The following is a 23,562-nucleotide window of genomic DNA, read 5'->3' as shown; positions in this document are numbered from 1 at the left end:
CAACATTGTGATTTATGGATAGAACAACAAACCTTCCATAAACCCACATTGCAAAATTTAAAACCATCATCACATTCACCACAGCGCCGCCTAGGTGTAGATTTGTACGTTAGATCGCCAATGGAACAACAAAAAAAAAGTTTACTCACAAGTATTTTAAAATTAAATGAAACATGTGCTTTGTTATGCTACTCATTTCTCTACCGCAAAACAACAATGAGCTGGTACAGCAGGGTACAGCTAGTAAAACTTGAAATAAAATAAACTTAAATGGAATTTAAGCGCAATTCAGTTTTTTCCTTAGTTATTTTAATTAGAAAAAGAAAAATGTCCACGTGGACAAAGGGGGGTAGGGGTATGAAAATGTCCACGCTTGTCCACGGAGGGGGAGGGGGGAGTCTAAAATCGTGCTTTTTCTGTCCACGTGGTGTGTGGACAGCCCCTTACTTGTAACGAAGAACAATCAATCACAATAAATGAATTGACTTTACACGGCATTTGTTCATTTTTTTCACTCACAGAGCAAATATATTGAACTCAATTGAATTTGGAAACTGTTTCATTCAATCAGGAATTTAATCAATACAAACGAATGATTGCTCAGCTAAGGTAGTTCCACGTGAACCTTGCGGTTATATCATAGATATAACCCACTAATTTTTTTTCTCTCAAAAATTTTCTACTAGTCAAAAAAAGTACTCTACTTTTGGTAGAGAATTAACTGCTGCACATCTAGCAGTGAAATACTTCCGGCATTTAGTGGAAGGACGAGAATTCACCATTTTCACTGATCACTTCCCGCTGACTTGTGCTTTGACCACGAATCCGAGTAGCCGTCTCCCCCACGAGGAGCGATATCTGGCATTCATAGCGGAATTCACAAGTGACATTCGCCACATAAGTGGAAAAGACAACATCGTTGCGGATGTTTTTTCTCGAGTTGATGCGGTAACAACCGGGATCGATTTTGATGCGATCGCTAAAGATCAACAAAATGACCAACAATTGAAAAAAAATTCTGTCGTCGAAAAATTCTTCCTTAAAACTCGAGCTTCGGACATTTACTCATCTGCGCTCACCGTTGGTTGTTGATGTATCTACTAAAAAAAACCTTCGTCCTTATGTTCCAGAAAACCATCGAAACAGCGTAATGACACAACTTCATGGATTAGCTCATACAGGTGCTCGTGCAACAAGAAGGTTGATCACCGCTCGATTTATTTGGCCCGGCATGAACAAAGATATCAACCAATTCGTGAGAACATGTCAGCAGTGCCAATTATCAAAAGTAACAAGGCACACCGTAGCACCTTCATCTACTTTTGATATACCCAAAGCTCGCTTTCGGAACATCCACATCGATCTCGTTGGACCACTTGCTCCTTCTTGTGGAAATCGTTATTAGTTGACCATCATTGACCGTTACTCGCGATGGGCGGAAGCGATTCCACTTAGCGAAATGACTGCGCCAACCGTCGCTAAAGCTCTCTACGCAGGATGGATAGCTCGTTTTGGGACTCCAGAGACGATCACATCAGACCAAGGGAGGCAGTTTGAGTCAGAGGTTTTCAAGGATCTCACGCGATTGCTTGGTGTACATCATATACGTACCACTGCATACCACCCGCAGTCCAACGGAATTATCGAAAGATTTCACCGAACTCTAAAAGCATCCCTCATGTGTGCCGGTGGGCGGAATTGGCATGATCGGCTTCCTTTAGTACTACTAGGACTTCGCTCCGCTTACCGAGATGACTTAAAATGTTCATCTGCAGAGTTGGTGTACGGTCAAGCCCTCAGAATTCCGGGAGAATTCTACGACCATCCAACAACAAACATCGATCGTTCAGAGCTATAAAGTTTTTTGCACAAGACATTCAGCGAGTTAAATGCACCAGTTCCGATCCACCATGCGAAAGAAAAAGCGTTTGTACACCAAACATTGAAAGATTGTAGCCATGTCTTTCTGCGAGTAGATTCGGTAAAGAAGCCGCTCCAACAACCATATGAGGGACCTTCTTCTTCTTCTTCAATGGCACTAACGTTCCTAGAGGAACTTCGCCGTCTCAGCGTAGTATTACTTGCGTCATTTTTTATTAGTACTTCGTTGAGATTTCTATGCCAAATAACACGCCTTGAATGCATTCTGAATGGCAAGCTCTAGAATACGCGTGATCACAGTGCAAGTCGGAGGAAATTTCTTTGACGAAAAATTCCCCCGACCAGAACGGGAATCGAACCCGAACACCCGGCATGTTAGTTATGACGCTAACCACTCGGCCACGGGAGCACAACCCTTACGGGACCTTACGAGGTTTTAAAAAGGAATGGAAAATTTTTCGAAATCTCAATTCGAGGAAACAAGCATATCGTATCCATCGACCGTGTAAAACCAGCGTTCATATGCGATGGAAGCATCTCGCGTCATCCCCAGGACGACACTAAAACCGTAGTTACACAATCAGGACACAGAGTTCGTTTCTTAGTGAAACTGGAGGGGCATATGTGGTGACCTTATTCAATAAGTCGTCCTAGCACCTGGCTGCACTGCAAGTGCAGCAAAGTCAGTCTAAAAGTATCCTCACGTATGTAAACACATGTACAGAAATAAAGTTAAATTTAATTGATTTATTTCGTCGCGTTATTTGCTCCTCGTAGCATGCAATAATACATGTTCAAACTGTTTGTTGATTTGGTCAGAAACGATTTTATTTGAACACGAGGTAGACAGATATTCTTTCGCGAGAACATTTTCCTTCTCCTCTCTTTAGATCACATGGTTCCCCACAAACATCACGCGACTGCAGTGCAATAGTAAATATTTGTTTATCTTTACAGAACTCAGCAAAACATCTTTCAAAAATGCTTCTCACCGATTCATATTTTTTCTTCCAAAAACACGAAGGGGGAATTCCTTGGCTCACTTATAGAAACTTTCCTGCTGCTGTTTCTGACTAAACACACAATAATCTTCTCCCGAAGCCGGTTGCAATTGGTTTTAGGTTACACGTCCTCGTTTTCGAAATTATAGCGAACAACTGATTGCATCCGTCGATGAGATCCCCTCTTTATGCTTGGCCAAGTGCCGACATCCTGATAACACATCATCGAGTCATGTTAGGAATAAAGAAAAGAAAAAAAAAAGAGGAGAGCAGCAAGTAGTGACGACGGTGTGCGATTATATTGAACAAATATTTTGCTCCGTTCGAGAGCTGTCTTCAATTATCGCCATCGCCAAAGCTAGAATCTAGTTTCCAATTAGCAATAATCGCAACTCGGTGAAACCTCATTGAAGCTAGAACCTAAGCAAGTCGGGTTTGAATGGAGGAAATAAACTCGTTATTCTAATTTCCACAACTGATCACAATCTATCACGATACACAAGTTATTTTGCATTGTGAAAGTACATGGTTTAGAAATGACAAAGCAAATTGTTATTCTCCCGGAGGGTGTGTGTGTGCTCCGGTAGTGCCCTTGGCGACAATCGTTCCTAGCCTAGCTTCAAGTGATTCAAATCAAAAGGTCCTTGAACTTAATCATAGCTTGCTCGTTTGTTGTATTACCGGGTGCGAAGATAAACGACAAGTGGCGTGGTTCACTTATTTTTTTTTCGGCAACCCAGCCAAAAACTGAGTGGCGGCATCATCAGGCGGCAAAGATTGCTAACGAGCGAAGAAGCCCAGCTGATTGCAGTCGTCAATTTTTCCATCCACGCCTCGTTTCTTATCACGCATCATGCGGTGGAAGCACACTGCGCAGGAATGTGAGTGTTCGTTTGCATGTGAACGATAATTGATTAAATAGTTTAGGTATGCTTGTTTGGATGATGTATAAATGAGTTGGAGACAAAGGGTGTTACGATCAAAATTTTTCCAAACAAATATGCGTGTAAATTTTTTAGATTTGTTATAAAAAAATCGAATTATTTATTTTTTTCAATTCAGTTAGTGTAAAATACAGAGAAACTATAGAAGGGTTATACCTAAGATATTACCGCAAGGTTGATGTAGGACTATCGTTGGCTTAGTAATGACTTGAGTGTATTGATTACATTATTGATTAAACCATGGAACAGTTTACAAATTCAATTGCATTGTGATAGATTACGTTCTCCTTTCAAGATGTGTGAACGGAAGAATTGCTAAACGATCAATGTATTTTACATTTCCCCTTGAAGTTATTGCATCTCCCAAGTGTACGCACTTCTCAAACCGCAAATTTGCTTGATTTGATTTACTTCAGGGACTCAGTTTTGATTTTGACATGTAAGTTGAACGCATATTGTTCATTCGACCTTATCGCAGCAAAATGTTATCAACATTATCATTATCAATGGTATACATAGAAGTTCAGTGAAGGGATGTCTTCCAATGCAGTCTTAAATAGTCGAGCTAAAGCGTTGTGTTCATACCGCTTTTGAACTCCGCGCACATTCCGGAGTACAAAAATGCGTGCGGGTACAAAAGTACCCACATCTTGCATATATTTGCAATGCCGATTCACCCAGACTCCTTGGTCCTGAAGTCTGTGTTGGGGAAACTCATTCCGGTCTGCAGAAATGCATGCGAGTACAAACGTACCAGCACCTTACATCTATTTTGCAATGCCGATTTTCCCAAGCTTATTGAAATCTGTGTTAGGGAACACACAGATTCCGATCGTGTGCGAGGTCTTTTCAAAAAGTATCGCGTCCTTCGAACTTACGCGGGCTACGTATATTCGATTTTAGATTTTTTTTGTGGCATTATGTTGGTACTCATGTCTCTCACTTATGCTGACAAGTATGGCTGTTTTGAATATTCAGTTAATTTTTGACAACTGCTTTTCTTACAGTGTTGTGTGCGATTGTTGCCTATTGCAAAAATGGATAAAAGAATCTGTATCGAATTTTGTGTGACATAATGCCACAAAAAAGTCTAAAATCGAATATACGTAACCCGCGTAAATTCGAAAGTGGCGATACTTTTTGAACAAACCTCGTAACTGAGTGGATTTCCGAGAGGACATTCGTTTATATACAGATTGGTGTGATTTTAGTAGCCCCTTACCTCTCGCTTGATATGCAAAAAAATCAATAATTGTGCGCAACAGTGTGTAGAAAATGATCGTTTTCGCACACTTCCCATCAAATAATATCAACCAAACTCTAATCGATAACTCACAAGATATTAAATTTTCATCTGCCGTCGTAGTGTGTTACGAAAAAAATCGAAAAACTCGAGCTAGTGCTCTGATAGTTAAATTTTCAGTTTTCCGCAATGGTTTTGTTTGTATTGGTGAAAGCATCGTTATTTTTTCGACACTGATGCTACACAAAATCATCGAAACAGCTATAAAAACTATTCAATAAAATGTTATTCCTACAATAAAATTGTATTGTTATCAATAAAATTATAATTTTTACGTTTAATGGGTCTATAATGTAGGTTTTAACAACTTTAACAGTGGTTAAGAAAATTGTATTGCAGAGCTCGTCACGCCACGAAAATAGTAAACGGAAAAGTATTACATTCAATCAATACTTTTCAGCCTCGGCCAACGAAGAGAAGGGTTAGAGCTCTCCAACGTGAATATGTGAAAAAATACGATCAACGAAGGAAAATATTAAGGAACTATCAACTATAATCAACTGTTAGATGGTCTGCTTTGGTCTCCTCAAATATCTTGGTTTTTTTAATGTACTGATCACAATAAGTTTAAATTTGTGACTTCCTGTGGCGTTGCTACAAGGTAAGATCGCATTTTTTTCCTTGCTATTTTTATGCGCTGAAACATTCTTTCAGTCTCAATGGCTAAAGTATCAGTGAAAATACACTTCCGAAAGAGCCCCTATTCGCATGTGTTATAATTTCGCTCATGTTAAGCTCGCGTATAATCAGAATTTTACTTCATATGCAAATACACCTTCTATATATATATTTATATTTGCATTTGTTCATCGGAACACATCGTTCAAACATTTTACTTCAGTATTGAATGTTATTTTTTTTTTAAATGTATGCTAAGACTCGTGTTATTGAAGTGCCACACAGTCTGATAAATGAATTGGTCTATTTACGTACCAAAACCAAAACAAACGGTGTGCTTTGCTCTTCTCTCACAAATACTATGACCCCATGAAAACACGTGGTTTTACTTATACCACTACAATGGCTTCGTTCCACCTTCACCTTAATTCAATGAGTTTAAAATTATTATTCTTTTTGTCTGGAAGTCATAGAAAGTCGGAGAAAGAAGCTTTAACGTCAAATAAATCAAAGTTAATGAAAGTAGAAGCGAAATCTACAGAGGAGAAACGAAGACAATTTTGGAAAATGCATAGAAGGAAGCCGAAAATTTGCAATAAAACATCGTTCCGTAAAATCGTAACAGTTACGTAGAATTCATCCAAATCAAAATGAAAATAACTCATTCTGTAGTGTTTAAAGATTCTCCAAAAACTTTAAACCCTTTCATTTTGGCCTTATTAATGCTTCTTTACATGACTTTTCCTTCGTTGATGAAATAAATCAAGGTCCAGACAATATCAACTTAAAGTGAATTGTTCTTTTATATAATTTATGGGCATTCAATGTTGTGATGGAGATTTCCACCATTATGCAAAGCAGAGTTATAAATCAGATTCATTAGTTTTTACTACACTTCTCAGTAGTTGTTTAACTCAATCACAAACCATTCATTTATTAGAAGATATCGACAAACGTTCATAAATTTCATTGTTTGCGCTAATTAAAAGTTTTAAGAATTACAACTACAGTGGAAAGTTTGAGTACTAGTCTACATCTAACTTTTTTTGGAAAAATTACTGAAAAAATAAAAGATTTTTTTTCAGGTTTTCGGGTAAATTCAAGTGAAAATAATTCCGACCAGTACGACATTCATGTTCGAATCACGATCGCAAAAGGATTAATAACTAATGAGTAAATGTCATAATCAAAACAAAGGCATTATTCAAATCATCTACAAAACGATGTGTTCATCATTTCAGGTATTTCAAATGCACGTTTCAAAGGAATGCGCCATGTTTAATTCGACCGAATTTTAATTGTAACACCCTGTTCTGGAACATTCTTCGAAGCCAAACAAGTAATTGTTTGCTCTTGAACGCAAAATGATCGTTCCGGATTTTGGTAGTTTATTTTCTCGATATTAGGTGACATACTGCATTTAGCAGGTGTGGAACAGCCACGTCATTATAAAAGGCAACAAACGCTGCTTATATCGTGAAACAGTGGTGGATAACCGAAGTATAACAGAAAAAGAAAATTATCTTCTAAAAAGTTAATTATTATAAGTTCACAGTAGGCCAGACGCTGATGTTTTGCGGCAAAATATCAGCTTGCGATTACTTTTTTTCTTCTGTTCAATTATTGTATGATCAATGGACAAAGGAATTATATATTTATTTAGGGAGCCGATCTGGCGTGGAGGTAACATCCATACTTCTCACGCTCAAGATCACGAGTTCAATTCTCACTCCCGACATTCTTCCAAAATGGAAGGTAAAAGTGACGAACCAGCCAGAAGCGTTGAAAGTCACTATAATACAGAAAAAAAAAAAAAAATATATTTATTTAGCAAGTAAAAACAAATTATTTAGCAAGCAGAAAAAAGAAGTACTATCGGTTACCTTCTCAGGTTTCCCACAAAAAAAATCTCCGCCAACGCAATTGTATTTCGATGAAAAGTACATACGATAAATACTAGAATATATTAGCCCTTTGCGGTCGTCTGTCTGCACTCAGCTACCATAGCAAGCAATCATACTAAATACTTTATTCAACGATGTAATAGTTTACATTTTCCTAAATGAATTTTAATGCCTAGTGAACTTTTTCACGAAAGTATAAGAAGTTTCTATGATTAATAGGTAACGGTACTCGGTATGAGCAAAATATTGTTAGCGTGGAAATATAAGAGAATTTTTGTTTATCCCATTTATTTATTTTTTAGGCTCATTAGCATTTTAGCTGTAACAGAGCCGGGTTTTAAGTGTGTACATGTACATATGTTTATGTTTCTATAAATTGTAAATTACACAGTAGTTAGTAGTAGCTATTTAGGCGTTGAGTTTTCTGTTCCATTACATTATGGTAAATTACACAGTAGTAGCCATTTTAGGCGTAAGGGTATTCTATCTGTTTTTCCATTGTTCAGCAGACCGGACAGCGGAGACAGTTGATATTGATCATTGTTGGGTTATTCATAGAACAGCAGCCCGATGTTTCTTGCAGAGCAGAGCAGTTGTATGGATAAATCGATCTTTGTTCCACCGTGGATCGATTTCCATCGCTGATGATGGTTGCGTGGACATAGTTATTCTATAACAACACAAAGACGGTCAATTGAGGGCCCTGAGTGTGAACTCACGATCGATCGCTTGGTAAGCGACGCGAGCCCGGAAGCTGTACACCGAAATGCTGACGAAGCCGCATTGCCTGGTAATGGACGACGAAACCTACGTCAAAGCGGACTTTCGTCAGCTGCCGGGCCTGTTGTTCTTCTCCGCAGAGGACAAATTTAGCGTTCCGGAGGAGATTCGCAAGCAGAAATATCCAAGTTTGCCAAAAAGTACATGGTGTGGCAAGCGATCTGCTCTTGCGGAAAGCGGAGCGCCCCCTTCGTGATGACCGGCACGGTAAACGGGCAGGTTTACCTTAAGGAGTGCCTACAGAAGCGCTTACTACCACTATTGAAGCAGCACGAGGGCCCGACCATCTTCTGGCCGGATCTCGCTTCGTGCCACTATTCAAAGGACGTGTTGGAGTGGTACGAAGCCAACGGGGTCACCTTCGTGCCAAAGGAAATGAACCCGCCCAACGCGCCGGAGCTTCGCCTAATAAAGAAATATTGGGCGATTATGAAGCTGGCCCTCCGGAAGAACCCAAAAGTTGTCAAATCGGAGGCGGACTTCAAGAGAAAATGGATTTCTGTTCAAAAAAACTAGAAGTGGGTTATATCTTTGATATAACCGCAAAGTGGACGTAGAACTAACGTTGACTTAGGAACAAATAAGTAACAAGCATATCAATCTCAGCCATTTCATCTCTTAGACATACCACTTCGTTTAGTCGGAAAAGAATTATTAACGCTCAAAGGGGGCATCGATTCCTCCTCGGAAATACCCAGCGCAAATAGTACCCACTCCCCAAGCACCGACAACTGGAATAATCGTCGATCCGGAGCAGGATTATTAACACTTTAGAAGGAATGGATTCCTCCTAAAAATTACACAGTAAAAATAAGGCCTCCTTCTCAACATTTCCAACTTCCCAATAACGACGATCGATTGCAGCATTCGTAAACAAATATTGATATGTAATATGACATCCACTACACCATATCATATCGTATTCTTCATTATCAAATCCATGGCCATCTGTATGTATCATCGACACCACGATTTTCTCTAAATACTCCTTTCAGTTCGGCCTGCAAAAACTTTCCTGAACTCTAATCCATCAAATTTGGTGTCTCTGAAAAGGGCCATTGATCATATGCTAAGGTAATAGCACGCTCTCCTCGGATACGACGGGCCAGCTGAATGTCCTTGGGAATGATGTGACGCATTTTGCGTGGATAGCACACAAATTGGTATCTTCGAATAAGCAGTGCCATAACCGCGGAACTTTGGAAGCGCCAGTCGGTTTAAAGTCCTGAGCAATCCCACGAACCAAACGCAGCGAAGATAGGTTGCGGATCAGCAATTCGGTCGACTTCTGATAGCGACGAATTTCATGCAAAGAGATGGTATCGATGTGGCTACTTCACACTTCCTGCGGCTGATGCATCTTCCGAGTTGCTTTCGTGGTGCCTTACCACCAGTAGATTTACGAGCTGTCTGCATGGTCCCGATGAAACGAGTCCTCACGGTGCGAGAGTAGAGGTAGAAATGAACGAAAGCAAAGGAAGCGTCATATTATAAACCATAACAGTATGGAATGTAAATCCCACCCCTTTTATTTATATTCGTAGCTTAGCCTGAGAGAGAAACGAATACCATTGAAGTAAGTATACAGTAATGTATTTGAATCCGGGCGCATTTTAATCCGGACACTTTGCATTACATTCAATATCATACCACGGCCATAAAAATTTTTTCATGTTGAATTTATGCGATTAATAGTTACTAATATAGTTAGAGACGAATGAACTCTCAGAGTTTAAAGTCTTTTTAATTCAAAACCTAACTAACCTAATATAGTTACTGATAGTTACTTGATAGTTACTAATTAATCGCATTAATTTAACATGCACAAAATGTTGTGGCTGCGGTGTGATATTGAATGTAACGCAAAGTGTCCGGATTCAAATACATTACTGTATACTTACTTCGATGCTATTCGTTTCTCTCTCAGGGTAAGCTACGAATGAAAAAAAAGAGGGTGGGGTTTACATTCTATACTGTTATGTTTTATAATGTGGCGCTTCCTTTGCTTTCGTTCATTTCTTACTCTACTCTCGCACCGTGATGACTCGTTTGTTTGGGACCAAGAAGACAGTTCGTTAGTCTTTCGGTGGTAAGGCATCACGAAAGCAGCTCGGATAAGCGCACCAGCCGCAGGAAGTGTGAAGAAGCCACATCGTTACTTTTCGTGAAACTCGGGAACTTTGCGTGAAACTCGTCGCTATCAAAAGTCGACCAAATTGCAAGCTACCTTTGCAGCGTTTGGTTCGTGGAATTGCCCAGGACTTCTAAACCGACTTGCTCGTTAGAGTTCCGCCGTAATGGCACTGCAGGAGGCCTATTCGAAGATACCAATTTGTGTGCTATCCACGCAAAACGCATCACATCATGGACATTCAGCTGGCCCGTCGAATCCAAGGAGAGCGTGCTATATTTGCTTAGCATATAATCAACGGCCCTTTTCAGGGCTCCAAATTTGATGAATTAGAGTTCAGAAAAGTTTTTGGCAGGCCGAACTGAAAGGAACATTTAGCGAAAATCGTGATGTCGATGATAATTCGATACAGACAGGTGCCCCGGATATGGATTTGATAATGAAGAATATGAAATACATGATGTGATGTAGTGAATATTTCCCCATATCGAAGAAATCACTTTGATGAAACTGCATTATAAAATTATTTGTGTGCGAATGGCGCAATCGATAGTCGATTCTAATTTGCGCTGGGTATTTCCTCGGAGAATTCGATTCCTCTTTTGAGCATTATTAATCTCTTTCTGGCAAAAGGAAGTGGTATGACAATCACATTATTCGAAAGATAAAATGAAGATGTTTTCTGCCAATTTCCTTTCAACCTCTAAACATCTCTTTCTCCCGTTTGTCGTTTTTGCGTTCGCTAATCCTTTTTCACAACACCCATTTTTCGTTTGAGAAATTGTTTGAGAAATTCCTAAAGATTAATTGCACATCTAACAAATTGCCGAAAGACGTGGTCTTACGTTGATCGCACTTGATTGAAAAATCCAAAACGAAATGTATTTGGTCGCAGCACTATATGAGTAGAAAGCAAATAATCGCTCGAAAATTACATGATTTTCGCGATGTGAAAAATTTTCCGTTTTTCATGTTATGCATCAAATATTGGATACGAAAATTTTCTACTGATGGGGAAAAATAATATTCAGAAGCTTTCCTGTTAATTGCGATTGATTGAAAAATCACAAAACCAAATGTATTTGGTTGCAGTGTTGTATGGATAGAAAACATTAAAATAAACTTTTTCGCATGAATGTATTTTTCAATTCCCAGGGGAACTGGTAGATAATTTTTCACCAATGATGATAACAACGAGGGTTCCGCGCGTGTATGTGTGTGTGGCGGCTGCTCCGATGTTTCAAGCGGAACCGTGGCATCACTCTCCTCCTGATGGATGCCCTTCTGGCCTAAGGTGCACAAACAGGCTCTTGGTGACACCGTCCATCAGCGCTTTCATGATAAACGAAGTGAGCTTCATCACAACAGCGACAACATGCTCCAATCGCTGTTCAATTATAACTGAGCGGATTTTCGAGCGGCGCTCGCTTATATACCGATTGGTGATTTCAATAGCCTGTTTCGAAAGCAATTTTAAGGCTGTTGAAACAAGTTTTTGGATGCAAAAGTAACAAGTATATAACGCGTAGACATTTTATCTTTCGAATGAAGTGTTTATCATACCATTTCGTTCAGTTGTTTATGTGCTATTAACGCTCAAAATCTCGGTCTCCGGCGTAACGCTTTCGTTTTCGAAACTTTGATTTTACACTCCGGTATAGATATGAAAGACGTAGTCCTACGTCAAAACTACAACCTGACGTTGTACAGAACCTTATGGACGGGGTAAAGAGGAAGGTGCGAGCATACGGGCTTGGGCTCGAAGTATGAATAAAAAGAAAATGCCAAAAGTTGTTTAATAGTTTTTATTTTACTGTCTAAAATTTTCAAAAGGATCGGTCTACTGGGCGAATTTCTACAGCGTTTTTTCCGTGATGCAATTTGATGTGACACACCCTTTATCAGGTTTTCCTTCTCAGGATACTTAAAGATAATCTCTGCCGTGTGTTGTAACACATGAGATTTTAGGGTTTTTGTACGTCGTATGGACTTTTTTTTGCACAATCCCAAATGAAAAGAGAAAAGAAAACAGGAAGAGATGTCTGCACGCATACATACAAACCACTTTTAAGCTTTCAAAATAGCTCATTATTTGCGCATTTGATTCTCATGCACAGGAAATGGTAACCTACAAACCCCGACCGTTTGCGCAAAGAGGCACAAAAAAGCCGGGGAAGTCATAGCTGCCGAGCTGGGGACTGACGAAGAGACGGTCAGAAAAACCATCAACGGTTTAAAGGCGCAGTTTTTAGGTAAAATCATTATTAAAAAATATAAAATTAACTACTTTTTTGATGTTTAATGACCTTAACTGATTTTAGGAGAATGTACTAAAGTGCGCAAAGGTGGAAAGAGTGCTGCTGGTGGCAGCGAGTTGTATATATCCAAATGGTTATATTGTTCTGCATTACAGTTTCTCGTCCGAGGAAAACCGGGATCGGGAGAATTTGACTCACTGGTGAGTAGTGTAAATAACTTTATTTCGGATTTAAACATAGAACGTGTTGAGAAATTTCGATTTTCAATTACGTAGCATATGACAATACCAAGAAGATTTATTTTGTGCTCAACAGATAATTAATTGAGTGCTCAGTTTGTTGGAAAAATGAGTTATCATTTTGATTTTTTTAATGTTAACTCGTTTAATTTTACAGCATCAGTCGATCAATATGATGTCGTAGTAAGATTTTTTGCTCTCGTTTTTTATCTTTAAACCATTACTAGGACAGAATCGATAGCAACCTATACAATATCAGAAGAAACATTCAAATCGCTTTCCAGTTCTTCTTGGAATTTCAACTTCACAGTGATAGAATTGAAGTATTTTTGTTAGAACTGTTTTAGTGCTGAAAGAGCAATCAATGATGTTACCAATAGCACATTATTACCTATCGAGACTTTTCAAAAGTCTTTAAAACTTCTCTGAATCAATGATCCTTCCAAACTAAAAAAAAACCTAAAAAGCTTGTTTTTGTTTCAGAATGATACACCCAAAAACAAAGATTATCAGAATGAGGAGGACGTGAAAGACTCGTCGGAATCAAAGGGGAATCAGCCTCCCACTTCAACTACATGTGCAGAAGTTCAATCTCCTATTCCGAGAGTCATCACGCCATGTGGATCAATACCAAATAAGAATCTGCGGGTTTTTTTGAGTTTCTTCTTCTGTTTAAGATTTATGTCCATGTTTATGTTCTGATAAAAGTATTTCTGTGATGACACTCACAAAAATAGGTTGAATTATTTATCGCTGTCAACCAAACAATACAGAAAAACAAAAATTACTCGTTTGTACACCAAAAAACTCTAGGTCATAGTACTAAACGATAGTTTTCTACTACATAGCTTCTATTGTGTCATAATTCAAACTTTCCAAAATTGTTTCCGAAATCTCATAGAACTATGACTATCACGTCTATGTTATAGAGAACTATATCATAAATTTCATGCGCCGTGGAGCAGCACCTTAACTACTATGAATGTAATAAATTCTGACATATGTAAACGCTGGTGAATTTCTCACTGGTGCGAAATCACTAAAGTTGGATGCAGTTGTACTTCAGGTGAATAAATTCACCGAAAATATGAATATATTCATTATTTAAGTTTGTACTAGTGTAAACGGTTGATACGATTTGTATAAATCTCATCATGTTTCTTCACATGAATATATCACTAGTCTAAACTCACCGTATAATATCTATAATATATTTGATACGCTGTGTATTCTCACGTTGTGTTCGATTACGAAACACTCAGCTCTCGGAACAAACATAGCGCACCATACCCCATCTCCTACGTAAGGAGAGCCATATGGTACGAATATTTTTCTGCACTCGACCACACGCCCGAGCCCGCTTGGTGATAGCGAAACAATTTTGTGTTGTTTTCCAATCCTACTTCATAAAATGACGTTTGTTTTTCATCATTTCCTACCTCAATGCCAAACTAACAACAATTGAATTGATTTATAAACGGCTAGACAGCCCGTATCAAACTAGTTGGAGATGATTTCATCCTTTCCGACTATTGCACTAGGCTCGATGTCCTGATTGTGTTCGAGGGGGGCCCGTGCCTATCGCGATGTGTTTATTGTTTGTTGAAAAACATTTCCATCCATGTGCGCTGCTGCTCTCGTTTGATAATTAGTTCGTTGAACATCATTCACTACTTACCGACGCGAGATGCTGCTCGGATGCAGCGAGCGGACGTTGTTTTTGTTGTAGCGGATCGCGAGGCGAAGACACTGCATTCACCTTAAACTATTTAGCACCAGAGTTGAACAAATACGGAGCGCGCGTGCGCCGGGCCTTTCACCGAACCCTACTTGATTGATGATGAAGTTTATTTTTGTTACAGGTAATCACGCCGAGAACACACGATCAGATGTTTGCGACCACGCGAACTCAACTGGAAAGCTCCGTGTCCCATATCGATAGCGTCAGGTTCAGGTTATATATATTTATATCAAACACTGAACCAGACTCACGCTGTTCCATACGTGTGTGGATAACATCGGATCGTACACACATACCACATTCTGTGTTCTACAAACCGATCGAGCAGATCGTGCGTTTCTGTGGTCAGAACTAACCAATTCAAAGCCAACGGTCAAGTGGTATCCGTGTTTCGCTTGCGCTTATTTGCGGAAACCATTTCATCTCCACTGATTATATTGAGGTTTTTCGGGAATTCATTATCACGTGCGTTCCTCGTCGTTATCGCTCGTTCTAAACCACAGAATGGAACCAGTTCAGCGATTCTAGACCGGTTCTATCCGGAAAAACATTGCACTTCAATTTCGGACAATCAAAAATGGCTTTATCAGTTCACTGTTTCGCTTTGTTGTTTATTTCTTCAGCTGACGAAAAGGCGTCCGAGTTCAGAGGGCATTCGCAATCGAACGGATCCTTCGGCCGCTGTGCAAAATAAACCGAGTTTGTGGTTATAAATATATTGTTTTGTAGCGTTGAGATGTTGGTATTAGTAGGCTATTCACTTGGTCATGGTAAACGATGCCTACGTAATACTGGCGACGACTCATGATGATGATGATGATCTGTCCGAACGAAAGTGGAGAAGCCGTGGAACTCTGCGTCAGCACGTGTTTTTCGTTTGGCGCATGATAAGCTCAGTAAGTTGTATTGCTGACGGTTTAAATTGTGTACTGTGGGAAGGACCTTGGTGATTCGCGGTCAAAATATTACCAACCTTGGAAATGAATCAACGATCTCAGTTTATGGTACGATAAAAGAGTTAAATTTGTTAGAGGAAAATATAGACAAAGGAAGTGAGTCTTTTTATAATCAAGGTCAGTGGTATCGACTGGGTGGTGCGGGGGTTTCGGCCGCGATTCTAGGGGCGCAGAAACACCCCTACATTAACAGATACTTCACCACTCGGCATACACCATATACAAATAGTGAAGAGGACGGGGGTGTAACCAGACACTTCCGCACTGGGTGCGAAAGCTCCACTCAACACCACTCACCAAGATAAATAAGTGTCCTATTAAGGTTAAATATTGTCCTACACGACTGAAATTATAGTAGACTAGCTGACCCGGTAAACTTCGTCCCGCCCAACATTTATTTTTCGTTATACGTTTTCTTACTACATGGGTCCAATCGCAGAACTGTTCATTGAATAATCTTCTAATCTACCCCTTAAAATTATTTTTTACGGCAAATTACAGTACTTCTACCAAAACTTTACATTATCATATCAGATTATTTTCAGATACAATTTTCGTGCAAGATTTTTCATTCACTTGCAAATAACATGTTTCTCCGTTACATAGAAAAAATGTTTGATACAGAACATATGATAAAATGAAGACAGCCCTAAATCGGACAATTTCTTTCTCGTGCGAATTGAATTATTCGAATTTTCCCATTTTCCTTCAGAGTTTTTCGAAAATTTTCCATTGTCATGTTTGGTTGAAATATTAGGCTGTCAAAAAAGTCCTGCGGTATTTTTTTCGAAGTTTCATTTGTTCATAAAAATAGTTACAATCATCTGTTTTAAGTCAAATATGCGCCGTTTTGTTCGATGACTTGTTCCCAACGAGATACCAACTTCATAATACCCCTGTTATAGAAGCTTGCTTTCTTATTGGCAAAAAAACTATGGATGGGTTATACCTATGATATAACCGCAAGGTTGACGTAGGACTGCCGTTGGCTTAGTAATCATTTGTGTTTTTTCAGTTAGCAATAATCGCACGTTGAATGTTCCCCATTGGATACGATATCGCCGCTGCGCAAAGCTGTTGATTAAATTACAGATTAAACCAGTGAATGAATGAAACAATTCTCGAATTCAATTGCAAACAAAACCCAATTCAGGTCAATTCATGCATTATGGTAGTGGTTAAAGCAGCAAATAGTTATCAACATTTTGCCTAATCATCAAACGGTATGCGTAGAAGTTCAGTGAGCTGACGAAATGAAGGGGCATGCAGTCTTGAATAACCGAGCCAAAGCGTTGCATTTGTACCTGCTTTTGTAGACCGTGTTAGCAAAACGCATTCCGGAGTGTAAAAATGCATGGGGGTATAAAAAGTACTGCCGAGATCTGGAATGCCGATTTTCCCAACATATTGGTTTCGGAATCTGTGTTAGGGAAACACATTCCGGATTACAAAAACGCAAGCGAGTATAAAAGTGCTCGCAGCTTGCATCTCATTTGCAATACAAATTTCCCCAGGCTCCAGGTTACAAATTTGAAGTCTGTGTTAGGGAAACATTTAAATTTGCAAAAGAGCAAACGAGTACAAAAGTACCACCAGCTTGCATCTATTTTGCAATGCCGATTTCCCCTGGCTTCATGGCTTTGAAGTCTGTGTTAGGGGAACATTCCGATTTACAAAAGCGCAAACGAGTACGAAAGTATCCGCTGCTTGCATCATCTTTGCAATGCCAGTTTCCCCTGGCTCCATGGTTTTGAAGTCTGTGTTAGGGAAACATCCATTCACTCCTGCGATGGTACCTCAATTGCTGTTCAATTTTAACTGAGTGGATTTCCGAGCGGCACTCGCTTATATACCGATTGGTGCCTGTTTTGAAAGCAATTTCAAGGCTATTGAAACAAGTTTTTGGATCAAAAAGTAACAAGTATATAACGCGTAGACATTTTATCTTTCGAATGAAGTGTCTATCATACCATTTCGTTCGGTTGTTTAGGAGTTATTAACGTTCAAAATCTCGGTCTCCGGCGTAACGCTTTCGTTTTCGAAACTTTGATTTTACACCCCGGTATAGAAATGAAAGACGTAGTCCTACGTCAAAAACTCGGATAGCCAATTTTCACAGACCTCTTTTGTGGCTAACTTCTGACTACCTAGCTCGTTCGCCATGGACAAAAACAGGTGGTAGTCACTTGATGCAAGGTCCGGACTATACAGCGATTGCAAAAGAACCTCCCATCCGAGCTCTCGGAGCTTCTGGCACGTCACCAAAGAAGTGTGTGGCCTGGCGTTGTCCTGATGGGAGACAATGCGGCCTCTGTTTATCAAAGATGGCCTCTTCTTCATGAGTGCTACCTTCAAGCGGTCCAGTTGTTGGCAGTACAGGTCCGAATTGAGCGTTTGGCCATAGGGAAGCAGCTCATAATAGATTATTCCTTGACAGTCCCACCAAACACACAGCAGAACCTTCCTGGCCGTTAATGAGGGCTTGGCCACCGTCTGAGCCGCTTCAGCGGGCTTCGACCACGACCGTTTGCGCTTCACGTTGTCGTAAGTGACCCACTTTTCATCGCCAGTCACCATCCGCTTCAGAAACGGGTCGATTTTGTTGCGATTCAGCAGCGATTCACATGCGTCGATACGGTCAAAGATGTTTTTTTGCGTCAACGTGTGTGGCACCCAATCCAATCTTCTTCAAATGATTAATAACGGTTTGATGACTTATCCCCAACTCTTGGCCGATGCTACGGCTGCTACTATGCCAGTCTTTCTCGGCTAATTCAGCGATTTTGTCGCAATTTTCGACGACAGGCCTTCCGGAGCGTGGCGCATCTTCGACGACCTCTACACCAGAACGAAAACGTTGAAACCATCGTTGTGCGATGGAAATGGAAACTGTATCGGGTCCATAAACTGCACAAATTTTATTGGCAGCTTGAGATGCATTTTTGCCTTTGTCATAGTAGTACTGTAAAATATGTCGGATTTTCTCTTTATTTTGCTCCATATTTGCGACACTATAACTCACGAACGACTTAACCAAACAAAACACTGTCAAGGACTATATTATAGCGCGCAATACCTTTCCAACAAGCTATAGTATGACTCGATACAATGAATACAACTAGAACTACGCGCTTACAACGACACCTCGCGGAAATACCGCAGGACTTTTTTGACAGCCTATTATGTGCATTATTTTTATGGGACCATCTCTCCTTTCCAGAAGAGGAAGAGGTGTCATACCATCATAGAAACATTTTTCGTACCCAAAAACCCTCACATCCCAAATTTGGCTCCATTTGCTTGATTAGCTCTCGAGTTGTTCAGCTACCATTAAAACATGCCAAATGCCTAATTTGGTTTCATTTGCATGATAAATTCTCGAGGAATGCAGAAATTTGTGTTTCACTTGTATAGCAGCCCCCCCTAAGAGAGGGAGGAAGGGTCTCGAACTATCATAGGAACCTTCCCCGACCCTTAAAAACCTACATTCCAATTTTCATGTCGATTGGTTCAGTAGTTTCCGAGTTCATAAGAATCAGACAGACAGAAATACATTTTTATATAGATAGATTCATTGATTTCCAGATTCCAATAGCACCGTTTCGGGTGTTTATTCAAGAAATTCGTTTGGTCGTATTGTCCTCAAACTTTACAGAACAAAGTTCTAGATATTTTCTCATGCCTTCGAAATCATAGTCTCCAGCTCATCCGCAGTAGCGTACTGCTTCCCGTTGGCGTAGATCTTTCGAACTAGGATCCCCTAATGGTTCACGCTCGGTGAACGATGCAATATTTTTTGTTACAATTGCTTCTCTTATATAGATTCAACTATGTTTTGTGACTTCTGTGGTACTCACTGAATACGAAGTAAACTCATTGGAAGTTGAAATAAAAAATATTTATTCAATTTATTCTTAGGCGGCTCGCACACCGGAGCAATAAGCAATAGCAGCGGCAATACGCAATATGGAACAGGCAACATATTTTGTTGTACTTCGCATACCAAAGCAATCAAAACGCCCGACATTATGCAAACACTCTGCTTACTGAACGAAACTTGCCAAATAATGGGCGATAAAATGCTTGCCAACCAGCACGTCGTGTTGCTAGCGATATATGTTGCTCAACAAAGGCGATAGCGCTATCATATTGAGTCGGTGTGCGAGATCAACAAAGATGTCATGGAAAAACCCATTGGCGATACTATTGCTTATGGCATGTTATTATTTGCTAGTTGCTTATTGCTTCGGAATGCAAGCCGCCATTGGCTACACGAACCTCACTGGCGCTGGTAGTTACGAGACTTTTGACGTAGGACTACGTCTAACCGGAAGATATAGGGGGTGAAATGGAAATCTAGGCACTGAACAAGTAGGAAAAAATGCAAGATTTGGAACGCTTATAACTCGAGCATGTCTCAATAGATCGCAAAGGTTTTTGCATCAATTGATAGGAAATATATCTACGCATCTATCATAACGAATAACATTTCATTTTTCTTGAGATAAATAATTGAATAATTGTGAAATATCAAGCATTGTCAAAATGCACTATGTGCCCATTTTTGATTGGTCCATTTTGTGCTCCTCAAATCGTACCGACCAAAACGGGCAACCAGAGCAGCAGCGAAATAGAATGAAACGAAACATTGGTCGCAGTCTCACACATGCGTAATTCTCGAGCCAGCCAGTCAGCTTAAGGTGAAGGTGGAAGCTAGCCATTGTAGTAGTATAGGTAAACCCACGTGTAAAAATGGGGTAATAGTGTTTGTGAGAGAAGAGCGAAGCACATGTAAATAGATCAATTCACTTATCAGACTGTGTGGCGCTTCATTTACACTAACAATACTGATTATACGCGAGCGTAACATGAGCAAATTTATAACACATGCGAATTGGGCCTCTTTTGATATTAACAAGTTCTTCCGCATGCTGATAATTCCTTCATATTTTCCTTCGTTGGTCGTATTGTTTTCACATATTCACGTTGGAGAGCCTTAACTCTTCTCTTCGTTGGCCGAGACATTTTGATTGAATGTAATACTTTTCCGTTTATTGTTTTTGAAAGCATAGGCAGCCGTGGCAGTGTTCCGAGCTCTGCAATACAATTTTCTTACCCAATGTTGAAGTTGCTAAAACTTACATTATAGACCCATTAAACGTAAAAATAATGATTGTATTGATATCAACACAATTTTATTCTATTGATTTTCATGATATGAAACGCTATGACTCAGGAATAACATTTTATTGAGTGGTTTTGATAGATGTTTCGATGATGTTGTCTGGCATCAGTGTCGAAAAAATAACGATGCTTTCACCAATACAAACAAAACCATTGTCGAAGATTGAAAAATGAAAATTTAACTTTCAGAGCACTTGCTCGAGTTTTCCGACGTTGTTCACTATACAGTGCGACAGCAGATGAAAATTTAATATCTTGTGAGTAATCGATTAGAGTTTGGCTGATATTAGTGTGCGAAAATGATCATTTTCTCCACACTGTTTCGCAAAATTATTGATTTTCGGGCGAATGGTGAGGGAGGGAGATGAAAGAAATGAGCGCCATTGTGGCAGCTTTTTGTGGCTAGCTTCCACCTTCACCTTAAAAATCCCCGCTCCGCTGCCGTAACGATCATTCTCATCCAAACCGTACACCACATCGGTTCGCATCACAACACATCAACAAACCAACCCAAGCAGCCATGTCTGGACATGGTAAAGGAGGAAAAGTGAAGGGAAAGGCAAAATCCCGCTCGAACCGTGTTGATCTGGAGTTCCCCGCAAGGGTAGCTAGGCCGAGCGCGTTAGTACCAGTGCACCAGTCCACCTAGTCGGCGTTATATAGTTTCGGCCGCCGAAGTGATCGAGTTAGCTGGCAAAACTGCTCGCGACGATAAGAAAACCCGCATTCGGAACAGAACACATTCGGTTCGGTGGACATCAAGACAACAGGCAGTTGCAGCGAGTGGTGAGTGGCAAACGCAATCGCAAAACGGCAGCTGGTAGCAGAAAAAAAAGTTTGTTCTGTATACAATCTGCTTTGGTGGCAAATCCAGAACAAGGCGGCATCGAGGGCGTTCGAAATGGTTTTTTTCAAAACCACGAGTATAAAAAGTTTTTTTGGAACCATTCCATAAAACAAGGCGCTTATCAGGGCCATTAAACCTTTCAAAAAAGAGTTTACGAAATACAGTTCAATGCTTTCTGAAATAATATCCAAAATAATAATAAAACACAAATTGATTTTTTCATAATTTGTTTGCCAGGATCTGATGAGTATGTGAATTTGGCAGTTGTTCTGAGCTTATTGATAGTTGGGGACTTTCCTGATTATTCAATTTTCACCAATTCTTAAATTGTTTCCAGATTGAAAGTACAGTAATTTACAATTAGTTCGACATTTAGCTAATTGAACGGACATGTAATGCGACATATTTAGTTGGACATTTTTGTAAACATAGAAATCCAAATTATGACCCCACATTGAAAGTCGACACTGTACCACTGTCATCGCAAATGTTCAATTACAGGTTAAAATCGCCCCCAATGCGACACTGAGTGGTGCTCCGGCACGTCGCATTGAATGTAATTTACTGTACAACATGTCACAAAGCTGGATGGAAAAAAAAATTTCCAACTGTGAAAGCTGTGGCGAGTGGCAACAAATCGCTAAACAGGAAGGTTTAGCCGAACAAGATGGGGATATCGAGTGATAACAAAACAATAAACTCTTTAGATTGAAGATAATTTTGTGATCCTGAAAAGGACCCTTTTTAGCCTGCATGTGAATCCAACGAGCGAACAAATCGTAATGAATGTATTTTTCTTCTTCCTCTTCTTTGTTTTTAAGAGGCTTTAAACTTTGCAGTTCATTCGCCTCTAGATGTATTTTTTTGCCATCGCTGCCTTTTAACGCTCATTCGTTCGTCTCGTTGGACTCGCCCCTTTGGCTGAGTCTGCCGATTTGTCTCTATCCTGTGAGCGTGTACCGTTAGTGTATAAAACGCACGGATCCCAAAAAAATATCTCATTTTCTTTCAAACCGTAAACCAGTGTGGTTGTACGGCATCGTTTAACATCGCATCGCATCAACGGATTGGTGCCGGAGCACCAGTATACCTAATAGCGGTTATAGAATTTTGGCCGCCGGAGTGCTCGAGTTGGCTTGCAATCTGCTCACGACAATAAGAAAACCCGCCTGCAGAACAGAGCCCATTTGGTTCGGTGGCATTAACTAGTTTCAGCGAGTGGCAAACGCAATCGCAAAACGGCAGCAGGTAGAAGAAAGAAAAAGTTTGTTTATACAGACTGCTTTGGTGGCAAAACCAGCCACCGTAAAACACGGCGCTTTTCAGGGCCATTAAACCATTCAAAGAAGAGTTATTAGAAGTTTTTCACAATACCAATGCATTCTAAAGTGACATAATATGACATATAATAAAAATTGATTTTTTTTGTTTATGCTTGTTCTTGAACTTATTGGTGGTTGGGGTTTTTTAAATTGATCATTCAGTGTTCACAAACCCATGTATGGTTTCCGAATTAAAAGTGGCTTCAAATTACAACACATTGTATGCAGGATGGCATTAACGAATTTTCTCGGTAGCAAGAACTGCTTTCTTTAGTTGATAACTGATGTTGAAAATTGACTGACGTTACATCTGCATTGCATAGAGAAATAACTAAGGAGCAACACGATGAGCTATGTATTTCCTGCTGCTCTATTCTTATTTTAAAGGACTTTAATCCGAAGGTCATCCGTCCCTGTATTTACTGTTGGTTTTTCAGAACGCTTATAGCTCGT

General features: G+C 39.8%; 1 protein-coding gene and 1 long non-coding RNA gene across 3 annotated transcripts in view; one reads left to right on the top strand and one right to left on the bottom strand.

Moving 5' to 3' along the window:
- The window catches only part of LOC129764823 (phosphoserine phosphatase), a 45,521-nt gene extending 30,504 nt beyond the window's left edge, over window positions 1-15,017 (bottom strand). The window contains exon 1 of one of the 2 annotated variants that reach the window (XM_055764323.1): window positions 14,738-15,017. In XM_055764323.1, coding sequence (XP_055620298.1) covers window positions 14,738-14,814 — 77 coding nt within the window. In that variant the 5' untranslated portion in view covers window positions 14,815-15,017. Of the gene's footprint in view, window positions 1-2,873; window positions 3,049-14,737 lie in introns of those variants that run through there. The other variant, XM_055764324.1, reaches the window with a different exon arrangement.
- Window positions 3,209-13,851, top strand: LOC129764824 (uncharacterized). The gene is made up of 4 exons (XR_008741250.1): window positions 3,209-3,763; window positions 12,680-12,814; window positions 12,884-13,020; window positions 13,543-13,851. It is a non-coding gene; the product is annotated as an uncharacterized LOC129764824 (long non-coding RNA).
- Window positions 15,018-23,562: the final 8,545 nt, after the last annotated feature.

Source organism: Toxorhynchites rutilus, chromosome 2 (genome assembly GCF_029784135.1).
Source record: "Toxorhynchites rutilus septentrionalis strain SRP chromosome 2, ASM2978413v1, whole genome shotgun sequence".
NCBI lineage: Eukaryota > Metazoa > Arthropoda > Insecta > Diptera > Culicidae > Toxorhynchites > Toxorhynchites rutilus.
Note: the sequence above shows the minus strand (reverse complement) of the source record. Positions and strands in the feature narration are given on the sequence as shown.